This window comes from Chiloscyllium punctatum, chromosome 7, assembly GCF_047496795.1.
Source record: "Chiloscyllium punctatum isolate Juve2018m chromosome 7, sChiPun1.3, whole genome shotgun sequence".
Taxonomy (NCBI): Eukaryota; Metazoa; Chordata; class Chondrichthyes; order Orectolobiformes; family Hemiscylliidae; genus Chiloscyllium; species Chiloscyllium punctatum.
The window spans coordinates 87,995,838-88,009,810 of NC_092745.1; the positions used below are offsets into that span (position 1 = coordinate 87,995,838).

Genomic DNA, 13,973 nt, shown 5'->3' on the forward strand with positions numbered 1-13,973 from the left:
CAATGTAGCAGTCCCTGAGTAAAGCACCGAATTGTCATCTAAGTTATTCACTCAAGTTCTAGGGAGGAGTTTGACCCAATAAGCTTCTGATTCAGAGATGGAACTGTTTACCAGTTCTGTGGAGGACCCATATCAGACTCAAAGCGTTGACTCTGTTTTTTCATCCACAGATATTGCCAGTCCTGCTGGTTTTTTTCCCCAGAAGTTTCTGTTTTTATTTCAACTTTCCACTATCTGCAGTATTTTGCTTTTATTTAAGTTAGTGCATATACCATAATGATTCCAACTGATGGTAATACCAGACAAACTGGTTTCCATGGTGAAACCTGGCTTGTCAGAGCATCTGTTTTGTTTTTGTGATTTGTAACCATGGTGGTCAGTCACTGAACATGCTCTTAAGAGGCAGCAAGTGTACTTTTAACAAAAGAACATCAAAATTAATTGCACAAAAGGAAAAACGAAGCAAACAATTTTACATTATGCAAGTACTAGTTGAACCAATCCTATCGCAAAGATCAGATATAAAGATATAACCTAGCTATCCTCAACAACAGCCTGAGAGATGCTCAAACCTCAGCAAAAAGTTAGCCAGTTTTCACTTCAAAGTTCCTTGTTCAGTATATTGGCTGCATGTGGGTTATTTCTTACGAACACCTGCATCCACCCAGTTATTTGCTTCTTTAGTTAATGTTGCTTCATGAGACTGTATCTAGACTGTTAACATAGCTCTCTGTTTCTTGATATGATTTCTTCTACTGTCTTCTGTTTCTGGAACTTTCTGTTACTGACATTAAACCACTCAGAACTGCCTTTCAGCCCAAATTGCTTTGGAGACTGCTAAGCAAACAGCACCTTTGTTGCTATTGGCCTGTTCTCTGTGATGGAAACCTGCACATTCACTGAAAGAAACCTTCTGGATTGTTTTCTCTTTCTGTTTCTGTTCAGTTTCTGTTTCTGCTTTCCTGTATCAGATGACACCTTGTAGCTGGGCAGTTGCCTAACTTTTTTTTCTCATCTAACCTTGTCTTTCTAAGGCACTGATTTATTCACCTTGAGGGTTATTTTTAAAGGCCTGAATTAAATAAATGTGCACCCATTTACAAACATCCCTGCACTACTGTTAGGACTCAAAATGGAACTATGTTCTCCCATTCTTAACCAAACAATATCGATACAAAAATTAAACTTAAAACTGGTTCTGTCTGCGCTAGAAGCCAAATTTCTAAACAATAATCACAATAATATTTCATGAGCTTTCATCACAATACTGATATTGGAGACTTCTCTAAAGAATTTTATTCTTGCTGTCTAGATACATGGAAAACTCCACATGGTGATACCAGTTCTGAAAGCAAGCAGTCAAGTGCCGCGAACAGTCAAGGCTGCAAATGCTATGTTGGCCTTCATTGCCGAAGGGTTTGAGTACAGGAGCAAGTATTGCTGCAGCTGTACAGGGCCTTGGTGAGACTATAGCTAGAGTATTATATGCAGTTTTGATCCTCCTTGCCTAAGAAAAGATATAGTTGCCATAGAAGGAACGCAGTGAAGGTCCACCAGATGGATTCATGGGGTGGCAGGTTTGTTGTATGAAGGGAAATTGGGTTATCTAGGCCTATATTCACTAAAGCTTAGAAGAATGAGATGGGATCTCATTGAAACATACAACATCTGACGGAATGGACAGACAGATTGCAGGGGTGTATTTCTCTTGGCCGGGTGGTCCAGGTCAAGGGGTCACAATGTCAGGACATGCAGTAGGCTGTTTTGGAGAAATGTTTTCACTCAGAGTGCGGTGAACCTGTATAATTCTATATGAAACAAAGACCTTTGGATGCCAATTCACAGAATTCATTTAAGAAAGGAGTACATGTCAAGAAACTAAGGGTATTAAGGGGTACATGGAAAGAGTATGGTGTGGATCATGATCATGTTGAATGGCAGAATGAGCTCAATAGACTGAATAACCTACTCCTGCTCCTATTTTCTATGTTTCTAAAACCCTGTAAGCTTGCATTTTTGAAATGATTAAAATATTAAAAGCATAATTTTAGGGATATTCTGCAATAGCCCTGAAAACTATTGATATATTCACAAAATTGTCATTCGTGTAATGCATGATACAAAATACACTGAATGTAGCTCACACAAGTTGAATTTATGAGATGTTTAGGCCACAAATCAGGGGATTGACCTTTACATGAACAGATTTTTTTTAAGGAATTGATATTCATGTTTGATTTGGACCATTAAAAGACCACCATGATGGAAAAAAATAAAAATTAACAATGTTAAAGAATTAGCATTAATTCTCGAAACATTTATTTCATTTAATAGCATTGCAAACTGTTCACATTTCATCCAACACAGTATATACTATAACAAGTTATTTCCAGTTCACATTAAAATGCTTCAAAGCACTGATCACTACCTGAATTACCAATTTGTCCCAATAGCCTGGCTGCGCAATGTCATCATATGGATGCTCTCTGTCCTCATTATCTGAATCATTTACATATACATGTCCCAGTGCTGAACAACATTGATAAGACTTCCAGGAATAATTGCCACATTCAAGTTGACTGATTTACATCATGACATATTGTCAACAAAGTAGAATTTGAAGACATTCCCGATGAGCAATTTTTTTTCTACACATAGTCCTTCTGGTCTCAAATTCCACACTCCTTTGATCAATTTCTTGTAACCGCCTTCATCCATTTGCCATTTCTATGAATCTGATATCAATACTTTTCTGGAATGTATCTTTAGGGAGAGCATTGTCCTTGAGTATCACAATTGGCTTGAATTTAGTGCCACCGCCATGCATGATGGAAACACTGTGAACTGTGACTTCTCATGGCCAATCGACTTTGCAAGAAATATTTTCTCACCAATCTTGGTAATGATCTTGTGTGCTGGCTTGGTGAAGTTCATAGTTTTCACCCATAGTCCTAGTACAAGCCATTGATACCCGTTTTTCAATCTATTGCATGATGAACAGCTTATGTCCGAAACGTCGATTCCCCTACTCCTCGGAGGCTGCCTGACTGGCTGTGCTTTTCCAACACCACACTCCTTGACTGCATGACAAAACAGTAGAATTTGATAATTATATCATTGGGTTAAGTGGCAGACACTAAGATTATTTAATTTTCTGATGAAGGACTTAATTTTAATGATTCTTGTGCCTTCTGCCTCTCATGTTGAATTCTGTATAGACATCCTCCTTCGCTTTTCTCAAGGTATAGAATTGAACAGAAGCACAGATTATAATCCAATCATTCTGAGAGTGCTCATTAACTCATTCTGCTTCAGACTTTTATTCTTTCTCAAAGGCACCATGTTTGACCACGTGGTGCCCAGTAGTCTTACCAGTTGGCTGGGACAATGCTGTTAGAAAATTGAAAAATTCCACGTTTGCCTTCAAATCGATAAACTGTAGTAATTAACAGTAAGTAATTAATCACAATGTAGTTTAACCAGTGCCATTATGTTATTTTGGATCAAAAGTCAAACATTTGACTGTTTTACAAAATCAGCTTTTAGACAAATACGTACAGTATTACAGATATTAACCCTTAATCTCTTTTAATGTCATTTTAATATATTTTAATGAACAAATGTATGAACGACCTGAAAGAATCATTATAGTATGAAGCACTAAAAAGCATCTTTTATGAATTTAGGTTTTTACAAAGTTGGTTGGTACTCAGGGCTGGTGGAGAACTATTTCCAGGCAATTCCTAACGTTACTGTGCCAAACACTACATGTCACATGCCTCGAGCAGATGCTTTCCACATGTTTCGAGACCCAGTCACTGGTGATATCCCTTGGCCTGGGCTCATCTTTGGTCTTACAGTGCTTGCCACATGGTGCTGGTGCACTGATCAGGTAAACCACATCAGCCTGAAGAAAGGAAGATGTGATAGCAATTGTACATTTTAAATTAGTTGACCACCTTATCTATTCCTAGCAATTATTGTGGGAACTAATTATACGATTTTATATTATGGACTATTAAGTACAATTGTCTTTCCCTTTTCTCATTTTCTAACTACCTTTTGATTTTCCTCGTTATAAACCCTCAGACCCAAGAGTCCATTTCTAACACATAGAAAAAGTGTTTGCATATCTGTGAGCGAATAAGGGCTTGCTTAGGTTTGAAGGGATAAGCTGTTGGTTATGAGTAGGAGTGTGTAGCAACAAACCAAGATTCTGCATTGCATTGATCTTTGTGTAACTATTCAATTGGACTACAGTCACAACTGACAGAGCGCTCAAATTATCCTGTTTTGCCCTACTTGTTAGGCTAGAACTTATTGTTGTGATTAAAACAGTTAAATGCTGAATGAATTTATAATTGATTCCTGTTATTTTAACAAGCATGTATTTAGTGATGCTAAACATTTGCACGTTATTATTACTGACAGTAAATCCTCGCCTGCTGTCAGTGAAATTAACCTCTGGGCTGCTCAGGTGCAAATACTTATTTTCTACACCTGACATTTTTCTTCTTTTGTCTTAGTGGAAATGCTAACCTATTTAAAGAAAATGGATTAACAATGATAAACAGTAATTTGCCTAGAATAATGAATGAATCCAATGAAAGTTTCCATCGTCGTATTCCACAATGGTAGAGACCTATAATGTTACAATTTATTGTGTCTGCTTTCAGGACTGTCATAGAAATAAAGTTTTCTAACTTTTAGATTTCATAAGATATTTAACCCTATCTGCTCACTTGTTTGTGTCTCCCTGAATTGCTTTGGGGCATTTATTTTATGTTAAACATGCTTGCAGTTGTTTCTGAATGGATGCAAGCCTTGTAGAGTGCCCATTTGGTTTGCCCATTTCAACTGGCATGCAACTGCCTTTTTCAGGAATTTTGTAATTAGAGTGGAAAATCACTCCTATTAGAGTAAGTATTTTAACATAGGAACATAGGAACAGGAGTAGGCCATTCAGCCCCTCGAGCGTCATCCACCATTCAGTGAGACCATGGTTGATCTCTGGCCTAACTCCATATACCTGCCTTAGGCTATATCCCTTAATACCTTTGCACATCAAAAATTTATCTTATCTCCAATTTAAAAGTAACAACTAATCCTGTGTTCACTGCTATTCGTGTGCAAAGGACTTCTTGATATCTCTCCTGAAAGGTCTGTCCCTGATTCTCAGATTATTTTCCCTTGTTCTGGAATCAGCTGATGCTCGAAACATGGACTCTCCTGCTCCTCGGATGCTGCCTGACCGGCTGTGCTTTACTCGCATCACACTTTTTGACTCTAGTTCAGGAATCCCCAACCAGTGGAACTAATTATCTACCCTGTATTTTCTTGTTAATGTCTGGAAGACTTCGATCAGATTATTCCTTAATTCAAAATTCTACCGAAATTGGTCTAATTTGTGTAATCTCTCCTTATAACTTATCCCCTGAAGTCCGGGTATCATTCTTATAAGCCTATGTTGTAATCCCTTCAAGGCCAATGCATCCTTCATAGGGTGTAGTGCCCAGATATGCCCACAGTACTCCATATAGGGTCTGATCAGAGTTTTGTGTATGACTTCTGCATTCTTGTACTCCAGTGCTCTAGATTTAAAGGTCAGCATTCCATTAGCTTTCTTGATAATCCTCTACACCTGTTTGTTACACTTTAATGACCTATGGACCTGAACTCACAAGCATCTTTTGACAAGTGCAATTTTTAACTTCATAACATCGAGAAAGTGCACTGATCTATCCTTTTACCGTCCAGAATGGATAACCTCAGACTTTCTTATGCACAGTGACTCAGTGGTTAGCATTGCTGCCTCACTGCACCAGGGTCCCAGGTTCGATTCCAGCCTTGGGTGTCTGTCTGTGTGGAGTTTGCACATTCTCCCCGTGTCTGCGTGGGTTTCCTCCGGGTGCTCCGGTTTCCTCCCACAATCCAAAGATGTGCAGGTCAGGTGAATTGGCCATGCTAAATTGCCCATACTGTTAGGTGCATTAGTCAGAGGGAAATGGGTCTAGGTGAGTTACTCTTCGGAGGGTTGGTGTGGACTGGTTGGGCTGAAGGGCCTGTTTCCACACTGTAGGTAATCTAATCTAATCTAAAAAAATTGAGCTCCATCTGCTGCAGTTTTGTCCTTTCACTTAGTTTATCAATGTCCCTTTGTAATTTTATGCTACCATCTACAGTGGTCTCTAATGCTGCTTAATTTTGTGTCATCTGAAAATTTGCATGCCTTAACACAGATCCTTATGGTACACCACTGGCCGCATTCTGCCAGTCTGAGTACCTACTCATGACCCCTACTTTTTGTCACCTGCCACTCAACCAATTTCTCTGTCATATCAGTAATTAGCCCCCAGTTCCATGGGTTTCTACTTTAGTTAACGGTTTATCATGTGGGACTTTATCAAATATCTCTGGAAGTCTATATCAACAACATCCATAGACTTTCCCCTGTCCACTTCCTTAGTCACCTCTTCGAAATGCTCCATGAGGTTTGTCAGGCGCAAGCAACCGATCATGAGTCTATGCTGGCTTTCCCTGATTAACTGAATAATTTCAATGTGTTCAGTTCCCCTATCCTTGATTATAGACTCCTGCTATTTCCTCACCCAAATGTAAGGCTAACTGGTCTATAATTCATAGATTTTCCTCTTTTGCCCTTCTTAAAAAGTGGTGTGACTTGTGCAATTTTCCAATCCAGAAAGACAACTCCTGTATCTAGAAAACTCTGAAAATTGTAGTTGGGGTGTCTACACTGTGCTCCTCTACTTCCTTTAACAGCCTTGGATGGAAACTGTCAGGTCCTAGGGATTTATCATCCTTTAATTCTGTTATTTTCCTCATTACAGATGTTTTACTTTTATTCAGTCCCTGTTCCTGAACCATTACTAATTTCATTGGGATTTCTGACAAGCTATCCTCCTCTTCTACTATAAATACTGAGGCAAAGTAATAAGTTGACCTGTCAGTAATTTCCATGAAGTCATTGACAATATCCCCACTCTTAGTCTTTAGTGATGCTCCTGACCACCTGCTTTCCCTTTCTGTCACAATAAAATATCTTGTTAATTGAATTTGATGTCCTGGCAAGTTTCCTTTGTCCATCCTTTTTGAGGCTATTTGCTGGTCCTTGTACATTTCCCATTCAGCAGGATGTGTGCTGTTTTTGCATTTTTGTAAGCCTTTTCTTTTAGTTTTGTGATGTCCCTTATTTCCTTTGTTGTCCATGTCTGTTTTTTTCCGTGAAATGGAGCTTTACCCTCTTGGGCACAAACTGGTTTTGTATTGTGTTAAATGTTTCTTTAAACATCCTTCCCTGTTCTTCAGTTGTTTCAGCCATTGGGCAGATTTTCACAGTTTGCTGTGGTCAGTCTCTGTCTCATCTCATCAGCCTTAGCTAAATCTAAAACTAGCAGCTGATTCATGCTTTTCACTTTCAAATACTGCATTGAATGTGGATCATGTTATGATCACTATTTGATAAATGTTCACACACAATTAGGTGATGAATTAAATCTGGCTCATTACTCATTCATAATTAAATCCAATATTGTTTGTCCCGTTGTTGCAAAGAGCACATATTGTTTTAGGAAACTATCCTGAACACACTCCAGAAATTCCCCTCCTTTTTGATAGGTTCTTGTTTGCCTCTACTAATCTGTGTGAAAGTTATAATCCCCCATTAATACTACTATAGTTTTGCCATACATTTGCCTAATTTCTGCATTTGTACAATCTACCACTGCTTTTACAGTTTTAGATCCTTTACTGTTCTTCAAGTCCACTCATACAGTCTCAACCATTGAAGTAATCTTGGTTCCAACCAGTAAGACGACTTCATCTCTTATACCATCCTATAAATCTTTTAACCTGATATATTTATTTCCCAATTTTGACCATCCTTTAGCCATGTCTCAGTAATCCTTACAAATCTCCAATTTGAATTTGTGCCTGCAGTTCATTGAATTTATTCCTCACAATCCATGTACTTGTATAGAGAACTGTAACCTGTCCCTCAGCACCGATACTTTAGTCATGTGTTTATTATTTCTATTCATTTTAATCAATACTTATAGTCTTGCCATTACCTGCCATATCTGACGTAGGATTCCTGACTGTTTCTTTACTCACTGTTCTGTTACTTGACTTTGAAAATTTATTAATTACCCCTGAGCCCTCACCCCTATTTACAAGTTTAAAGTCCTTGTGACCACCCTATTTAGCCTTTCCATTGGACATTGGTTCCAGATTGGTTTGGATGGAACCAATCCCAAACCCAGTTCCTACCTGTCCCAATACTGATGACGGTGCCCATGAAGTGAAATCCCTCTTTCCGAAGCCACTCATTTAGCTATATGTTTACTTCCCTAATTATCTTACCTCGATGCTAATTTGCATGTAGCACGGGTGACAATCCAGAAATTGTAACCCTTGAAGACCTGTTCTTTACTTTTGTTCCTAATTCCTGATATTCCCCAATCAGGGCTTTTCGCCACTCTTGCCTGTTTTGTTTGTCCCAATGTGGATCACAACAACTGGAATTACCTCCCTCCTACTCCAATATCCTTCCAAACCTGTTCAAGATCTCCCTTACATTGGCACCAAGCAGGTGACTCTCAGTCCTGTGTCTCCCCCTAATACTTTGCTTTTTTCTTCCCCTTTGCTTCTATTGTTAATAGACCTTAATGAGATGGTAATTTTTTAAACTCATTTTATTTATTTGCTGTTGTCTCTTTATAAATAGGTAATTGTGCAGAGATCCCTTTCAGCAAGAAACCTTTCTCATGCTAAAGGAGGATCAGTTTTTGGAGGATACCTGAAGATGCTGCCAATGTTTTTTATTGTTTGGCCGGGCATGATCAGTAGAGCACTTTTTCCAGGTATGTATAAAATTGGTGATTAAAAGAACAGAAGGCTTTGCTTTAAAACAATGATTAAAACAGTTACAGAAATCAGTTCTTGTCTTTCATAGAATGGTTCATTAGATTTTTAATTGCTCTTGTGATATTCCAGAGCATTAATCTAGATTGGTGAAGTGACAAAGGAATGAATAATGATGATTTCAATTGCTGCATTATAAAGAGAAAAAAACTAACACGAGGATCTATGTTGTTAATTGCTTTTAAAAGTTAAAGAATGCAGTTACTGACCATGTTTTTTCAATATAAATTTAATTTGACCTTTTCCAGATCAGGTAGGCTGTGTGGATCCTGATATTTGTGAATCTGTCTGTGGAGCCAGAGTAGGATGTTCAAACATAGCATACCCCAAACTGGTGGTGGAACTTATGCCTGTAGGTGAGACTGTGTATGCATTATATTTTAGTTCCAGAACTTTACACATATGAATGTCGAAAATTTTGTTTTCTTTTGTTTCCTTCTCTACTGCCTAGTGTTTCCACAGGCAAGATTGTTGATACCGTCAATTATTGTTATCATTTCATAATTAATATATTTTGTGTCATCTTTCTAAAAGTTGCTTTCTTCCACCAGTTGTGCACCACCACAGCAAGATGTCAATTTTCCAGCAGAAATCAGGCAGACAGACCATGCAGTCCAGTCTGACTTTATAGCTCACTGTTTATTTTTATTATTTACTCATGGGATGTGGGCATCCCTGGCTGGTCAGCATTTATTGACCATCTCTAGTTGCCCTTGTGGTGGTTGTGAGCTGCCTTCTTGAACTGTGGCACCCATGTACTGTAGGTTGACCCACAATGCCCTTAGGGAGGAACTTCCAGGACTTTGACCCAGTGACACTGAAGGAATGGCAATATAGTCCCAAGTCAGGATAGTGAGTGGTTTGGTGGGGAACTTGTAATCGGCAGAGGATGACTTATCTTCCCCTTTTCTCCAAGATATGGAGGTGCTTGTGTTGGACTTCAGTGGACAAAGTTAAAAATCACACAACATCAGATTATAGTCCAACTGGTTTATTTGGAAGCACTTGCTTTCAGAGCACTGCTCCTCTGAAAGCTAGGACTTCCAAATAAACTTGTTGAACTATAATCTGGTGTTGTGTGATTTTTAATTTTCTCCAAGAGATGCTCTTTGCAGACTTTTTCCACGAATGTAGAACTTACAAAATCATTGCATTCCAAATGGAAAGATCTCTGCTTTAGGAAATTTCAGTGGGTCCAGTTAATTTTCTGAAAATTTCAAAATTAAGGACATCAGCCTTAATTTCCAGGAATCAAACACTTAAATCAGAGATTCATTAGGGTGAATCTTAACTACCCCTGCCTTGTTGAAATGCTCTGGACCAAGTAACAAAATAGAGCTGGACAATTTCCACCTCCATTCCACACCCTACAGCTTTTGTTTGGGTGTCTGATATGCCAGATTAATTGGATGGGGCCCTTGGACGTTTCTTTGAATGATTAGTGCTGCTTCAAACTTAAAAACGCTTAACACCCTGGGTTTAGCATTGATCAAACATTTACTTGATCGGCCATATACAGAGGAACCTCGATTATCTGAATATCAATTATCAGAATATCGGATTATTCGAAGTAGATCTCGAGGTCCCGATAGACACATTACATCAAAGACATATTTCCGACACTGATCGCGTCTTTTGTATACAGGCACCATCTCCAAATGTCTGACTGCATACCCACTCTCTCTCCCCACACTTTCCCTAGAGTTCAACACAGGGGTGTACCCTAAACCTCCTTCCCCAAATAATCTCTCCAACATAGTCCTGCACAGGGCAAAGATGGAACCTGTCAGAAAGTTGCAGTAAAACATTGTAGTGAAACGTTGTTTGTGTGTGTGTGTGTGTGTGTGTGCGCGCACAATTTGGAGATTCACCCCCACCTCCCCCAAAAGGCAGCAGCAGTCTTGTTGATGTCCAGTCCGGCTGCCCCGGAGAGGGGATGGGGGGGGGGTGGCGGTATTGGAATGGTGTTGGCGGGGGCAGACAGGGGCGGTGTTGGATGGGCGGATGGGAGGGGGGTGGTGGAGGTGTTGGATGGGGTTGGGGGTGCGGGCAGGGAGCAGTGTTAGATGGGCGGACAGGGGCAGTGTTGGACAGGGGCGGGGGGGAGGCGGTGTTGGATGGGAGAGTGGGGACTCGTGCGCAGTGTACTGCTGCCTCAAGTACATATAGCTCCCAGCAGACTTAAAAACTCTGAGCCCCAGAGGAAAGGCATTTAATCGATTAACTGAATAATCGATTATCTGAACGAATAATCTGTAAATGCTGTTACTACTGGAGTGATCCAGAGGCTAGAAACTCTGTGGCAAGTAACTTAGTTCCTGATTTCCTAAAGCTGGTCCACCATCTACAAGGCACAAGTCAGATGTGTGATGGAAAATTGTCCATTTGCTTGGATGAACACAACTCTAATACTCAAGAGATTTGATACAATCTAGGACAAAGCAATTGGCATCCCATTCACCATATTAAACTCTCTCTATGACTGCTGACAGAGATAGCATTATGGACTATATGTGAGAATCACTGCAGCGTTTCGCCAGGCTCAGGAAAGCAGCAAGTGATAGACAGAGCTATGTGATTCCACAACCAACAGATCACGTCTAAGCTCTGCAAACCTGCCACATCTAGTCATGAATGGTAGTGGACAACTAAACAACTTGCTGGAGCAGGAAACTTCATAAGTGTCCCCATCGTCAATGATGGGGAAGTGCAGCACATCAGTGAAAAAGACAAGGTTGAGGCATTTACAACAATCTTCAGCCAGAAGTGGCAGTCGGGTGATCCATCTCAGCCTCCTTCAGAGATCCTCAACATAAGAGATGCAGTTTTCTTCCAATTCAATTCACTCCATGTATTAGCAAATGAACAACTGAAAGCAATGGATACTGCAAAGGCCCCTGCCAGAACCAAATAGTACTAAAGACATGTATTCCAGAACTAAGCACCCCTAAGCAAGCTGTTCCAGTACAGCTATAAACCGGCATTTACCCAATAATGTGGACATATCTGTAGGAGTTCCTCAGGATAATTTCTTACCAACTGTACAGAGATCTTATTACACACCTTTGGCTTGGGTATAGCCTGAAACTGGACATCCTGATCTAGAGATAGGGACACTACCACTGCACTACAGAAGTTTCAGAGGTTTTCTCAGGGTAGTGACCCAAACCTAACCATTTTCATCTCAATGACATTCATTCCACCCTCAGGTCAGCATGAGGATCTTTGCTGATATTTACACAATGTTCAACACCATCCACAATTCCTCATATACTGAAGCAGTCCATGTTCAAATGCAGCAGAACCTGATCAAAATCCAGGCTTGGGCTGATAAGCTGCAAGTAACATTCATGCCACAAACGTGCCAGGTGAAGACCATCTCCAGTAAGAGATAATCTAAACATCGGCCTTTAACATTCAATGGCATCACCATCAGTGAATCCCCAATATTGACATTGTGAGTGTTACCGTTAAATCAGAAGCCATTTAAATGTTGTGACTACAACAGCAGGTCAGAGGTTAGGCATCCTGCAGTGAATAACTCATGTCCTGACACCCTAAAGCCTATCCACCATCTACAAAGCAAACGTCAGGAGTATAGTGGTGCAGCTCCCACAATATCTTAGAAGTTTAACAGAATCCAGGACATAGCAGCCTGCTTAATTAGATCCACATCCACAAATATTCACTCCCTCCAGAGTGCACTCAGTAGCCCAATAGTGATAACTATTTACAAGATGCACTGCAGAAATTTCAGAATTCAGAAAAGCCCTTTCCACCTTCCAAATCCATAATAAACATAGTCCAGAGGAATAAGAGCTACAGATACATGGGAACCATAAAATCTCCAATTTAACTCTAAGCTAATTACCATCCTGACTTGGAAATGTGCCACAATTTCTTCAGTATCCCTGAGTCAAAATCCTGGAACTCCCTCCTGAACAGTGTTCGAAGTCTACCTACACCAAATGGACTGCAATGCTTAAAGAAGGCAGCTCACCACCACCATCCCAAGGGCAGCTGGGGTTGGACGATAAATGCTGGCCCACATCCCTGGAATGAATAAAAGCAATGTTCCTTATACACAGCATCTTCTATGGCCTCTATCATTAAGAAGAACTGCAAACAGATAGAAGTGCTAGCATATGTAAATTACCATATAAAATGTACACCATTCTGACCTGAAACAATATAATTTTTTCATCTCTGTTGCTGTGACAAAATGCTGGAACTTGCTCCCTATAAACCTCGGAACAGAACCAAAACAAAACTTAGCCATTCCTTTGAAAATCCGAACCCCGCTTATTCATAAAGTTGTCATTCAAATACTCATTGATAATCCCACTAAGGAAACCTTCTTAACCTTATGTATGATAAACATATTTGCTTTGAAACAGTTTTTAAAAGAAACATCAGGTTTTACTAGGTAATAAGGATGTCAGTTACACAAAGTGGCACTCCCCTTTGTAGCTGATTAGACAAATCTCAGCCGGACTGAGTTCATTAGTAATTCTTGGAGCTCAGCCAAACATTCATACTGATGCCATTTGGTAGCTGCTTCAACATTGGCAGACTGAGCAATTGGCCATACATCTGTGTTTTTCTATTGATCCAATGGTCCAATTATACATACTCAGTTGAACATTGAACTCATTCCAACAAGGTTTTGTTGACACAGTTACAAAGGATGCTGCATTCCCAAGGGCAGTTAGGGGTAGGCAGTAAATGCAGACCTAGTCAGTGAAACCCACATCTCCTGAATGAATAAGAAAAATAATAGTTGAGTATGTATGGAAAGAACTTGGACTTTACATGGAGATATGGCTGAGCATGCAGCATGTATGGGGCAGACCATGAAGGCAAAGATAACCTTACCAACCAGGTTGATGGCTTAGTAGAGTGAGGTGAGCTTTCTAAACTTCTTGCTTTGCCATCTACTCATTTCTGTTGCCACCTCAGGCCTAACTCTGGTGGGGATGGACCCATCTCCAGCCCATTCACTCCTCCCCATCATGAAAGTAGGGTGCTTGGGC

The 13,973-nt window shown here is 39.9% G+C and overlaps 1 protein-coding gene across 1 annotated transcript in view; it reads left to right on the top strand.

Annotated features, from left to right (window-relative positions):
• Positions 1 to 13,973, top strand: part of slc5a9 (solute carrier family 5 member 9) — a 115,752-nt gene that overhangs the window by 63,823 nt on the left and 37,956 nt on the right. Inside the window, exons 7-9 of the mRNA XM_072574255.1 lie at positions 3,687 to 3,892; positions 8,744 to 8,879; positions 9,189 to 9,296. Of these exons, the coding sequence (XP_072430356.1) occupies positions 3,687 to 3,892; positions 8,744 to 8,879; positions 9,189 to 9,296 (450 nt within the window). The remainder of the gene's footprint in view (positions 1 to 3,686; positions 3,893 to 8,743; positions 8,880 to 9,188; positions 9,297 to 13,973) is intronic.